General features: G+C 37.8%; 1 protein-coding gene across 3 annotated transcripts in view; it reads right to left on the bottom strand.

Moving 5' to 3' along the window:
* Positions 1-7,785: 7,785 nt before the first annotated feature.
* The window catches only part of LOC111862247 (nephrin), a 601,827-nt gene continuing 595,373 nt past the window's right edge, over positions 7,786-14,239 (bottom strand). For all 3 annotated transcript variants that reach the window (XM_023847459.2, XM_023847461.2, XM_033750600.1), the window contains exon 19: positions 7,786-9,126. In XM_023847459.2, the coding sequence (XP_023703227.1) occupies positions 8,756-9,126 (371 nt within the window). In that variant the 3' untranslated portion in view covers positions 7,786-8,755. The remainder of the gene's footprint in view (positions 9,127-14,239) is intronic.

Genomic DNA, 14,239 nt, shown 5'->3' with positions numbered 1-14,239 from the left:
TTAGACAAACGCAATATATTCTATGTTCCAGTAGCAGGATTCTGAGATTATTGTGATGAAAAATTAAGTTCCATAAAATCAGGGATTCTTTTAAGTAGCTAAAAACTGTCTACTCTTATGGAAAATCCTGTACCATGAAGTTATTTATACATCTAGCTGAAATACGCTTGAAACGCTATATGCCATGTGGCAAGTTTTTAAAATATGCGAAGCATATCAAACTTGATTCTGTATAATGTAATATGTTGACAATGTGAAAAAATGACAAATCCATCATATGTCACTTAATGTAAACACAACTGTGGTTTGACTCTCTTGCATATTGGTGACACTACACAAATAAAATTCATGACTTCTTGATTTAAACCAGGACCTACACTCTGTTGGTACACTTCCCTTTGTTTTCATTATTTATTGAGCATGATCATGATTCTCAAAGCCAGTAACTACAAGGCACTCCAGTTTCTTCAGACATGTGTGTCCAGGTGGTCTCTGAATACAGAGCAACATCTTTATGTCTTCCAGTCAGATGCCACCAAACATTAGAAGAAAAACACAAAACATTACCAACAGCACTGCTGGAATCATGTAATAAACCTAGAGATTCTCGAGTGTTGCCAGAGTGATTCTCAACACCACACATTTTCATGAATTCCTGACAAGTTTACAAGTAACCAAACTTGCCAAGGTATCACATGTCTTCCAATCTTGTGATTTCATTTTTATACCTACCCTCAATAAACTCAGTGCATGAATGTATTTTACATCTCTAAAAGTCAGAACTTTTTGTATGTTTTGGAACAGCCACAAGAAAACATTATCTAAAATGGAATGCGGTCATGTTAAAGTATAAGCTGAGAATTGCTAATTACCTTCTGCTGGATTTATGGAATAGCTTCAAACCTTGGATACACTATATGACAGTTGAGACTGACAAACATAAAAGATTCAGTGACAAGACTCAGTGAAAACTGCGCTACACTGCACTGTCATAACTTTGTATCCAGTAAGACAGAAAAAAAGAATGTTATGATTTCATAGTTCTGTAAGTCAGTGGTTCCCAAACTCAATAGTTAATGAGTCCCGTATGAGGGATGTCTGAAGAAATGTGAACCCCATCCAATAAAATAATTTGTAAGAAAATTCTGTCTGGTCAGACACTCATTTTCTTTTGCCATTATGATCACATGAACCTTCACAACATGTTTCCACTGTGAAGTAATGAAAATGAATGCTGCTGTGTATCTCAAATATGTAACTGAAACAAGAAGCCAGAGTACCACTACTTATTGGTAGGTAATGAATGTGTCCTAAGCTACATCTGGCATTGGCAATTCATCAGTTTTTCAAGAGAATCCAGTAAAACTTTGTGCATAGCATCATGCTCACTGGCTACAGTTTGGGAACCACTGTTTTAATGCAATAAACAGAGCCTGTTTACTTAACTAAAGGTACAGTTTATCTTCAATATACTGTAGTGCAGTTACACATTATGCATAATAGATAGTTTGACATGTTCATCTTCTGCATGTGTTAGCTCCTTCAATGAAAATCACTGTCCACAGCACATAATAAGCATCACAACTGCTTATCCAGAGAAGTAGAACAAAGACTTACACTTCATTTTTGTCCACAAGTGTAGCATATTAACCAGAAACAGAGGAACTGTATGGTACAACTCATGCAGAGACTGCTGTAGATAAACTGTACCTTTACTAATTATTACAGAGTCACAGATATTAATAAGTTTTATACACTTGTAAGCACCTTCCCCTGAATCATTCCCCAGTGTTTCAACATGTCAAGACAACATTTGTCAACTTACAGACAACCATTTTTCATTTGAGACTAGCACAATTTTACGCACAATAAGAGGCACATTCTTCTGAAAGAAACAGAACGGGAAGACACTTTTTAAAAGATACAGTAGGCCTTGTATTCCATAAAATTGCAACATAGTCTCTCACTGGCTTTATTTTATCTCATGCTTATGCAAACATCAGAATTCTTTATAGCTCTTTGTGGAGCATCTAGCTTTGCAGAGAGGGAAATGATAATGTATATATTTGTTATCATGCAGCAGCTGACCATTATGATCCATCATAACATTATCTTGTTTAGTCTCCTGATGGATCTAATTCTTAAAACTTACCTGATTTTTGCTGTCCCAATTTTATTCATACAAACAGAATCTGACATGTGCATTTACATCTTTTTCTCAAAATATGAACATTTAGAGCTTTTTCAATTCCTTGAAAGAGGGAGAGAAAACTAAATAAAGGAAAGATGGTGAGAGAGAAAAACAAATAAATAATGAAATGAAGAAAGAAATGAGAAATTACAGTAAGAAGGAAAGAGATTAAGATTGGAAGATAGAAACAGGGAGAATGGGAGGGTGAAGGGGGGAAAGAGAATAAAGAATGAATAAAAAAGATCACCTCTTTCACTTCCCCACCTGCATTAAGGAAACAGATTGAGCAACAAGCAGCATTAGTGTCAGGTACACTCCTCTTCAGTTGAATATTGTCCCAGGCCACAAACATTGAACCAAAGTGTATTCAAATGCCACCTGCACAGACATGTCTACATTTTCAAGGGTCAGGAGGAAATATGGCCTACAGTGGCTTATGTACAGTCCTTTCACCATTAATACATCATTCTACACATGACACTGTAAAGAAGTTCACAAGCTCGCTCACCAAACACAACACCTTTCCCATAACACAAACCTTTATCCAGAGAAACTTCAGCCTTTTAATTCAATGTACTGAAAAAGTGACTGTATTTTAATGAGAAAATAATTTGAAATATATTATATTGTTTTAGAACACTGCCCCTTTATGTTTTACCAGTTCTAAACCATACTGACAATTGGCAAGACTGATAAAGGAATTAATAACTGGGAACAACTGATTCTTCAGGTTTCAAAATCAAAATCAGAATGACAGTTAATTCCAAAGGAGTATCATATGACTGGGAACTAAAGAACACAGTCCCCAACTAGCTGTTTCTCATGAAATTCTGTTCAAGAACAAGGGAACATGATGAAAAGCTAAACTTGCAGCTCTGGCATAGTAGTCACACAGCTTCATACTGGCCTGCCAAACCCATTTACATTACTGCTGTACAGGAACAGTCTGAGTGAGACACAAAGCATACCCTTCAAATCACATATCTCATAGATATAATGGATGACTGAACAGCAACATTTGACAAATATAAAGAGTCAAAACTTCCATTAACATCAATATCTTTATATACATCAGATCTATATATTTTATATATGAAATTACAGTTCTTCCAACTATTAAAATGCAGTGTGCTTTGGTCATCAGTCAGCTGCTTGAAAAAAAGTTAAAATATCAGGGCTGTGAACTTCTTTAACTGGGAACCTTAAATACAACATTTGCAGATATTCTTCACAGACAACTATGGCATTATGGTTACGGACTACCAATACATATATTTGAGCCCTGTGTCCGGATGGGTATTATTTTATATTAGCCCATTTGTTTATAATAATCTTTGGTTGTTTAATTTATGACAGTAAAATAATACAACAAAATGCAACATCAATTATATTAATAATAATAATAATCATAATAATAAGATCAATAATTTACTTAACGGCAAACTTGTCAAGCACTATGTAACTTGTCAAGTTTGCTGTACCGTGTCTATGAAAAATCGATAGAAAATAGACCCTCTACAACATTACTACACACAGACAGAGCAAATTGAAAACGTTTATGCCGCTCTGAGCTCACAGTCTGCTTCCCACCCACCCCACAGATCCATCAGCGGCCTGCCAGTCACCACGCTGACAAGTAATAACATTGGTAAGTACAAATAAGAAAATTGAGATCAAAAGACATTATGAATAACACGGAAAAACTGTGTTCTTCTTTTTTTAACTTTTGTGTTCAGTCTTTATGAAAAATTCTTCTGCTTCTATCATATCAGAAGGTCATTGAGCAGCATCCCCTTAATAAAACCCCTCCCCAACACAATAGCACAACACTCCACTCTTGCAGAGTTCCAGCAATAAGACGGTTTGTTCCATCAAACATAGGACGGTCACTTTCACCTGTAGCTGAATAACATGTGAGTTTTAGCCCTAGGGCTGCATTGAACAACTGAAGAGGAGATCTGGCTTCTTACTGAATGAGGTTCCCCATATTAGGCCCTATGTTTAATCCCTGATTAATCAACTAATTTATGACTAAACACATCAATAAGCAGCCCTAGTTTCTCCCACTGAGCACCATTTCCAACATCGTAGTGCAGATCTTGAAACAAGTGCTGCATCAGAACAACTGCTGCCACGTCATGACGCCCAGCATGGAAGCCTTATCATACATTGTTGGCGTTAGGTTTACTTTGGCATCGGATTATGAAGTTTCCTAACACATTCACTGGCAGTGTCTGGTTATTAACTTTAAATGAACAAGGAACAAGCAACTATATGCCTTCTTTAGTTTTCTCACATGCATGACAACCAATATACATGTAACAGCGCGAGTTAGGCAAAGTAACCACAAGGAATGTTACAATTTATCAACAATATAGATTATATAGCACTAATGACAGGATAACTGCAAGTGATGAATTCAGAAGCATGTGAAAGGTTGTGGCTTATTGTAAGGAGCTGTCTCTGCATTTGTCTGGGGGGACTGATGAAAAACAGGAGAACCTCAGTTGTTTGGATAGCCAGTGTGCATGATAAGATTCAATGATGTCCGGCAGGGAAACCTGATGGTCTCTAATTAGTATAAAAAGTAAAAGCGTCAAGTTCCTCTGCTGGACCCTGTATTTTCTATGTACAGTGCGTCATACTACATATGCAATTTCTGTATGACTGTTATCAAATTACATCTGAAGAAATAAATTTAATTCAAAAGTTATTGATTTTCAAGCTACATACAAATACTTTCTCAACTGCATTTGTTACAGACAAGCTGGAATGCAAGATAACTGTGGATGATGAACTGAAAAGAATGTGACCCATTTCAAGGTACTGGCATAGCATTTTTCATGAGGGACTGAGAAAAACCACAGAAAACATCAGCTGATCTCCATGCTGAATTTCAAATTGAAGGCCTCTAAATGTTGGCAGAGTAGTAACAGCAAAGCTCCAAACCTTCTAATGTGCTGACTGAATAGAGATTGCTTCATATTTGGGAGGTACAAGGTCCAAATAGTCTAGAGAGAGGCTATTCTAACTTAAGCCTTCCTAGACCCTCTAGGCAAATGCTGAACTAGTATTTTAAAGTTTATCACAGCCCTTTCTTCCACATCCTCCCCAATTCATAATTCATATGCACCCTATCATTCAATAATATATACAGTAACATACACAACTGATGAAGGATCATGAAGTAAACCAAGAAACAGGGAACATGATTAGGTTTCTTGTGGGGGTGGACTGCAAAGCCTGTAGACAAGCTAAGCACTGAAAACTCTGCTTTTGAAACTGCTTTGAAACCTTCAGAAAAACAGATGCAAATCAAATGTTGGGGATGGGCAATTTACCCTTTCTGTATATGAAATGAAAACGCTCTAACTTTAAATCAGGCAATCCAAGATGCTTGTTCCCTGTGTATATTATTTGTCAGGCAAATTTACAATGCCTCAAATTACTGAGAAAGAAATGAATAATACTAACAATAATAATCAAGAGTATTCAAAACATATGAAACACCACAGCTCTTCTTACTGTGCAATTCTGATCAACCTGTTATGAAATATGGATGACATATTCAGTTAAGCCTTGTTCAGAATAAATCCAACGAAATATATGATAGCATATTTGTTTGGAAATCTGATAAATGACAACTGAATAAAACTGCGACCTAGAGTAACAGAAAATATAAATGTTTCACTAAAAATATTTACAGCCATGGAGGAGTGAACTGATATGGGAACTAGCAATAATATGTCCAGACTGCACTAAGAATAACAAGAGATTCAGTATGCTTTTGATAGCAGGCAGCTTTCAGTGTGAATGCAGCATCAGTCCTTGACATGTGTAAGAGTTTGTCTCTTTCAAATACAGGATGAGGTAGTGATACTGTGGTGAGTACAGTGAAACTACAATGAAATGAGTATGGCTTATAATGAGAACTTCATTATAGTGACAAAAACCGCTAGAACCATCAATTTCTTAAAGTTATATATATGAAAATCAATTGCACAAAATAAGGGCTTTCACTGGTACTTTATTAATGAGTGATTCCTAACTAGTCACCCCTGTTTTTCTGAAATATTTTGTTTCAACTGTACTTGCAGTTTTGAGTCCAAAGTTGTTATGGCTAGCAGTCTGTTATGGTCCAGTTAACCCAATCTCTCAGGCCTATCCTTGCATAGAGGAGAGTCTGTAGTCTAGAATTTAAAGAACAGCTTACCCATTACAAGTTTCAACCACTAAGAAATGCACATCACATGACAGCCTCTGAATTTCTTCTTCAGTGCAACAGCTTGCTTCATTGTATATTGTGTTACTCATTAGTTAAATCCTACTGTAGTATATGGAGGCACCATGCTGTATTTTCCTATCCTTGTTACAAAGTTTTTCCTTCCCATTGAACTTCCACTTGCCTGAGCTGGATGATGATGTCAAGGAATATACCTACACAGGTGTAAGTTTAATGTTCTGTCCCCATCAAACATCTACTCAATTGGAGTCAAATGCAAACGTTTGAAAAACCTTAATTATGGCAAGAATTGGAAAAGCTTTGACTTGAGTGTGAAGGCGGTATGGATTAACTTCTTTGAGACTGTTTATGATACTAACGAAGATCAAATACAGTATATACTAAACCCAAGCAAACTAAAATTGTCTCCCCCCCCCCAAAAAAAAGTATATATTGGTGAAATTCAATTCATGATCTTGGTTTTTAACTGTGTGATGAACGTAAGAAAATGAGACCTGTGCTATCAGGGTAAACTCATATGCATGGGAAGTACAGATGGTATGGTTCCTATCNAGCCGCGGCCGCGGAATTTAAATGACCACGTCAAAGGGTTAATTTGGAAAGTGGATTTTCATTAGGTGTGGCAACTTAAACACAAGGGAGAGTCAATAAATAGGTCACAAATGGAAGTAAAACAGCTCTAATAGATGTAATAGGTTTTCTATGTGTATCACTAGGCAGCAGTACAGTCCAGCTTCATGACAGTCTAGGTAGCTGTTGCATGCCCATATTCAGAGGCTGGATTTAGTAGTCTAAATGACAATCATGCTTGAGGAGCATGCAACCGAAGAGTAACATTCTGTTATGTGTTTTCTACTAGCAGAAGGACTCAGTGAAAGGACAGTCATAAAGAAGTGTTTCCTGTTTATGGTGGGAAGTGTTTGTTGTGTAAAGTGATTCACAACTGGGTTGAGAAATTCTCTCCATGGAAGTTCGAAATTCACAGGTGGTGAAAATGAGGTGTGAAAGTGGCTGAGACAACAGTCAAAGGCTATTATGTTGCTGGTTTCAATGCACTGGTAAAGCAATGAGACAAGTGTATCAATGTTGGTTTAGGATTTTTGGAGAAATAACTATGTTTTTTTAGAAGAAAGCAGTCTTCCGGGATTTGGCACCGTGTATATGTGGTGTTAACCGACGTTTCGGAGGAACGTATCACCTCCACCTTCAGGGTAGAAGGAAAAATATAAGAAATCCACAGGCGAAGAGACCATGAGAACCGGTACAAGCAGACTGGTGTTGGAAATATACACAGCTATGTGAGAGCAGTATTTTTAGGTTTGAATATCACATGTTTTACATTTTATATCCATTTGTGATCTGTTTACAAACTCTCTCTCATATGTTCACTTTATTTGGGTTAGAAAATTCAACATTTATGTGTTTATGTACAGTTTACATGGCAGTACTGTAACATGCACTTCACAGTCAGGTATGTGTATGATGACTGTTTCACAACCATCTCTTATGTATGTCATAAAGTTTGGTGTAACCCATAACACACTTTATGTAAGTAAGTACTACACCGGAACAATTTAAACTGCTTCATATCAAATTTGCTACTGAAGTCTGATGCTAGTTGACATGTTTTTTCTCATATATGTACATGCAGCCAATTATGGGAAGAATGTGGGTGGGACATGTAAGCATGCAACAAATAGTGGGCAGGACTTTTTCTCATGAAGGACGGCTCCTAATCAGTAGTCGGTCACATGTAGAAGTGCTTATGTATGTTTAAGAAAACTTTTAACTCTTTGGTTCAGACGATGTCAACAGTGAGAATACCGGATTAATCTTCATTGTGTTCATACTTCATGACAACAATTCCAAAGATGAAGAAATACTGCCGTACCCACATTATTACTTAAACCTTAGTGCCATATTATAAAACGCATAATGAGAAGTTAAGGGCCAGACTTGTAGATACATATTTCAAACTTTATCAGATATTATGAACATCCATTAGAATGAATATTTTTGCATATTTTATAAATTTTCATAATACTGAAGTTGCAATGTATTCTCAAATTAAAAAACAAAAAACAGCAGTAAAGACCTGCATCACTGCATGATTGACCTGACATTGTTGCTTCCAGTACTTGTGTGATAAGGGCAACAATGTGTGCAAGCTGATCAGAATCACACACAAAGGGACTGTGTTCCATAAGTCCAGCACTCCAGCACAAAAACCTGTGGCTTCAGAGTAAAGCAAAGTAATGAGAGGCTGGTGCACCAGACACTGCCTGTCTCATAGAAATCACTCACACTGGCCTGAGTGTAAGTCACACGAGGTGGCCTTCTGTCTCCATGGTGGCTGGGTAGCTGAGAGTGGGGTTGAATGTTGAGAGGAGAGGCGTGGGTGCTGTGGGGCCATTTTGTTGTTGTTGCTGCTGCTGCTGCTGTGTTGACAGGGCAGAGTGTGGAGGAGGATTGTGGGAGACAGTCACATCAGGCGGTGGTACCACAGGGCCTCTATGTTGTAGGCGGCGCAAGGAACCAGTACCAGGCATCACAGGTTGACCCATGTGGCTGAACTCAAGCTGTGGAGGGTATGGGATGTAGCGGGCATCAGGTGAGATGTTGTAGTATTGCCCATCCACAACAGGATGTGCTGTTGCGATGTTGCCAGCAGCAGTGTAGTGCAGCTTGGCACCTGCAATACATCATCCACTTGCTTACTGTACTGACACCAAACTTCACATTGGTTGAGGTACTATGCTACAAGCCAGAATGCCGTGGGTTCAAATCCCAATGAGCTCATTGGATTTTTTCAATTGACCTAATTCTTCAAGCCGCAATATGGCCCTGGTGTCAACTCAGCCTCTAACAGAAACGAGTACCAGGAATTAATTAAATAATTTTCCTGGGGAGTAAAGCGCGGCTGGCGTGTAAGGCTGACAACCTTATCGCCATCTTTGAGCCGATTGTCTAGATAATGTGGGACCCTCAACGTCTCACAACCCTATGGGCCTTCATGGCTTGTTACAGGGATAGCTTTATTTTACTTTACTTTATCTTTTTACTGAATGCTTCCAGACTCTGAACATATAAGTGTAGGAGTTAGGACTTTATTTCTAATCATACCATAATAACAAGTATTTGAACCTGCACTGCATGAACAAGCATGTCTCTACACTAACTCCATTAAATTTTTAGGCATTATAATAGAATCTTCATTAACATGGAAAGAACATATTGATTATATAAATTCAGAGTTAAATTCGTTAGGCTACATGGTTCCTTCCCTCAGACCTGTATTAGAATTGAAAAACCTGAAACAGATCTACTTCAGTGTTCATTCAGGGTTAAATTATGGTATCATGTTTTGGGGTAATTCACCACAGAGTAATTTATTTTTATAATCCAGAAACGAACTGTTATAATTATCATGAAAACCAAAGCATGGTATTCCTGTAGGGAAATGTTTAGTAAACTTGGAATTTTAACTATTTACTCCCAATATATCTTTTTAACTCTTATGTTTATTGTAAAGCATAAGGATTTTTTTTTCACAATAAATATGGCCTTGCATAAAATAAATACCCTCCAAAAATTGGACTTTCATGTTCCTTTATTAAGTCTAACTAAAGTCCAAAAGGGAGTATATTATTCTGGTATTACCCTATTTAACTCTTTACCCCCCAATATCAAGCAAGTTGCACATGATATTACTACATTTATACATAAAGTGAGAAAGTTTCTTATAGAAAAATGTTTTTATTCAGTTGAAGAGTATCTTGATAGGAATAATAAATTTGACCTTGGGGTATCCCAGTAACTATGAGGGTAAGTCAATAAGTAAGTTACAAAAGGATATAGAACTTAAAAAAAATAAGAGCACTGATTTGACAAATGCTTTTATTTCTCAACATAATCTCCCTGTACATGGAGGCACTTGTCTCATCATTTCACAAGTCCCTGAAAACCAGCAGCATAACATTCTTTGGGCTGCTGTTGGAATCAGGCATGTTCACACAGCATGGCATACTTCATAATGCATGACAGGTTAGGTTTTCACAAAGTCTGTGCACGATGGGTGCCATGCATTCTGACCCCACAACACAAAATGCAAAGAATGGGTCTGGCATTACAGCACCTCAATCGCTACCATGATGAATGACATGATACGCTAGCCCGAATTGTCACAGGTGATGAGTCTTGGATTCACCATTTCCAGCCCGAGACAAAGCATGCGTTAATGCAGTGGAAACATCCTGTGTCACCTTGAGGCTAGAATGCGGTGAGCAGTATGCCTTCATGATGCCAGAAGACTATGAGCATCACTTTCCTGGAGGATGGTGTCACCTTAAACTTATTTTTGCAAGCGACGCAGGATAGTTCCACTGCATTGATGCACGCTTTGTCTCGGGCGGTAAGGTGAACCCAAGACTCATCACCTGTGACAATTCAGGCTAGCATATCATGTCCTTCATCGTGGTAGCGATTGAGATGCTGTAATGCCAGACCAATTCTTTGCATTTTGTGTTGTGGGGTCAGCATGCGCGGCACCAATTGTGCACACGCCTGGTTCCGACAGCAGCCCAAAGAATTTTATGCTGCTGGTTTTCAGTGGCTTCTGAAACAATGGGACAAATGCCTCAATGTACAGGGAGATTATGTTGAGAAATAAAAGCATTTTTCAAATCAGTACTCTTATTTGTTTAAGTTCTATATCAATTTGTAACTTACTTATTGACTTACTTACATAGCTTTGTATTTTAGTTGCATGCATTAGTTTCTTATATATACTTTAATTTTTATTTATTTTATGTTAAGACATTCTTATGTAAATATCAATGTAATCTGCTGACAATTTCTATATCCAATGGTCATGTACCTGAATGGATCAATGAATGCTAGTAAATACAATACAGTACAATAAAATACTTCCAATTTTAGTGTTTCTTTCTGCTACCTGTTTACACCATAAGATGGGGAAAAGTAGGAAAAATCAAGAATTAATGTAATTATTTTGGCATTCAGGCAACAAACACTAACTTCATATTACTCTTCTGACTACTGAAGATATTAATTTCTTGGTTTAACAATAGCAGAAACTAAGTAAGAGACAAGACATATTTACAAAAGAGATATTTTCATGACAGTATTTTGCAGATGATTAGGGTCTAGTTTGTGAAAATAACAACACCCACAGATCAAAATATTACTTAAATAACATTATATAAAATTATAAAAGTAGACGGTAGATAGGTAAAGTCATCCCTGTACTTAACTAAGCACTAAGCACTAAGCCATGAAGGTGTATAGGAGAGCGATTCACCCATGATATATGTATACAGTGTCCGTCTTGTAGTGCACTCAATTTCACCTGTTACTTCACGACATGTTTCGGCAACATAGTGCCATCATCAGGTGCCCTAATTACGCTAATCTATTGCATTGCTTGCCCTTATGTCTTTATAAAATTATTTAAAAAGCATTTAAAAAGTGCGTATTCGTCAACAATAATAAATTTACACACACTAAAACTTGTTAAGAGTATTCATCTTATGTGTCTTAATTAAAACTTGTGTGTGGTTCTTCCACTATAGGGGTCGTTTTTCTTATATTCTGTGTAAACCATGTCTGTGATGTGTGTTCCCTTTTTAGCTGCGAGTGTTGTAATGTAACTAGGGCACCTGATGATCACACTATGTTGCCGAAACATGTCGTGAAGTAACAGGTGAAATTGGGTGCACTACAAAATGGACACTGTATACACATCATGGATGAAAATCGGTGCAACAGGACGCTAAAATACAACATTGGGAGAGTGATTGTATAGACCCACGTTCTCTTGACCTTGGCACTAGTTTGAAGTGAGTGGTCAGCTTCACACACCATCCACTTTACCTCCAGGAAAAGAGCCATTGGTTCCCATTGCAAAAGAGGTTGGGTGGACCCCAGAGCAGGTACGAATAATATGAAGAAGTGAAAATTCTTGACCCCACCGAGACTCAGACTCTGACCCCTCGGTTGTCCAGCCAGTAGCTAGTCGCTACACCAACTGAGCTATCCTGGCTCATACACATCAAATTATTCTGAAGAAAGTTACCTAACATAATGAAAATTCTGACAAAGAATCAAACACGGTATTCAAGAATGTGAATAAATTAAATTAGCTTAAATGGGAATTGTTTATCTCACAGATGCAGAATGCAGGTTAACTGCATTAACAATGGTTATGTCAAGGAAGAGTTTTGAAATATTCTCCGAAGTCTTTATGAAATCGTCATAGTAACAACATACTTTTGTGGATATTAATATAATTCCATGCAGAAATAACAGGTTTGGAGACATGATTCCTGAGATAATTAGCGTGCTGTACCCCACTGGGCTAGTGTATAACTAAGGGTAATGAACAGAAACCATGGGCATTCAATTTACATGGTGACTACAGTAGACAATGATTTGTATATCTGGAGAAGGTGATAGATTTTAGAGAATCACTAGACCTTGATGTCTCACAACCTCCATTGGCCTCCATGGCCTCCATGGCCTGTTATGGGGACAACTTTACCTTTTTGCTCATCAGAATATTAAGATATGAACAGGAAAGAATCATATTGGAAACTAGAACATCAGGCAAGATCTGAAGCATCTGACATATTCTATGTCCAATGGTGTGTGAACTTGTTTCTCACCATGTAACTGGATCTACTTGAATACATTAAATATGAATGAATGAATCAGTACAAGAACAATTACTTACATTAGGACACAGTCAAGTAGATATGCAGTACATATAGACAATTCCCATGAGAGAATGAAGAATTAACACATTGCGGACCAGAGGGGCCATATGGCCCTCTACGGTCACGTTATGTTGCAAAACGCTATGTATATTGGTGTGTGGCTTCGTTTAATCGTAACTATTGCGTAGATGACCTCGGGAATGATTGCTGCCTTATCTAGTAACTCGATCAGAGTCATTTCCTGTCACAACCTAAACAAAATTGGCTTTGTTCTAATCCAAGCTTGCACGTATGAACCACGCAGCTACCAGTTCAACATGGCTCAGAGACGAAAGCAGTTGCGATCTCTCGGAGGACAGGAAATATTAGATATGTTCTCTGATGAGCTATCAGGTTTGCCAACTGCTTCGTCTTCTGATAGCGAGGCCATTATCAGTGACAGTGACAGTGACGGGGGCCACAGGGCTGCCCAAAATGTGTCAAGTGAAAGTGAGAGCTCCGTTGAAAGTGCGAGTGTCGGGACAGCTACATGGGATAAAGTGGACAAAACCCCCAATTGGGAAAGTTTACTGGTGATCCAGGGGTGAAGCAGATGCCATCGGACCCAACGAACGTGTCTGAAGTTGCATCACTGTTTTTTGGAGATAGTGTCTTTGACCTGTTGTGTCAGGAAACTAACAGATACTATCTCCAACACCGTGAGGCGTACGACAGAACCAATAAGGTTTTGAAGTGGGTGGATGTCACTTCAACAGAAATGAAAAAAATTTTTGACTATAATCATTCTAATGGGGCTTATGAAGAGAGAAAGTTTGAAGGATTATTGGTCAAGTGACCCATTTTTAGAAATTGCAATTTTCGGCAAACTCTTGAGTCGTAAGAGATTTGAACAGATATGGTGGTGTTTGCATTTCAACAATAATGAAGTGCAACCACAACCAATGGGCAGGCTTTTCAAAATTCGACCCTTATTAGATATTTTGGTTGAAACATTTCAGACAGTTTATAAGCCAGAGCAACAACTGTCTTTGGACGAATCTGTGATTCCTTCGAGAGGAAGGCTTCGTATTC

The sequence above is a fragment of the Cryptotermes secundus genome, unplaced genomic scaffold, assembly GCF_002891405.2.
Source record: "Cryptotermes secundus unplaced genomic scaffold, Csec_1.0 scaffold3, whole genome shotgun sequence".
NCBI classification, from domain to species: Eukaryota; Metazoa; Arthropoda; class Insecta; order Blattodea; family Kalotermitidae; genus Cryptotermes; species Cryptotermes secundus.
Note: the sequence above shows the minus strand (reverse complement) of the source record. Positions and strands in the feature narration are given on the sequence as shown.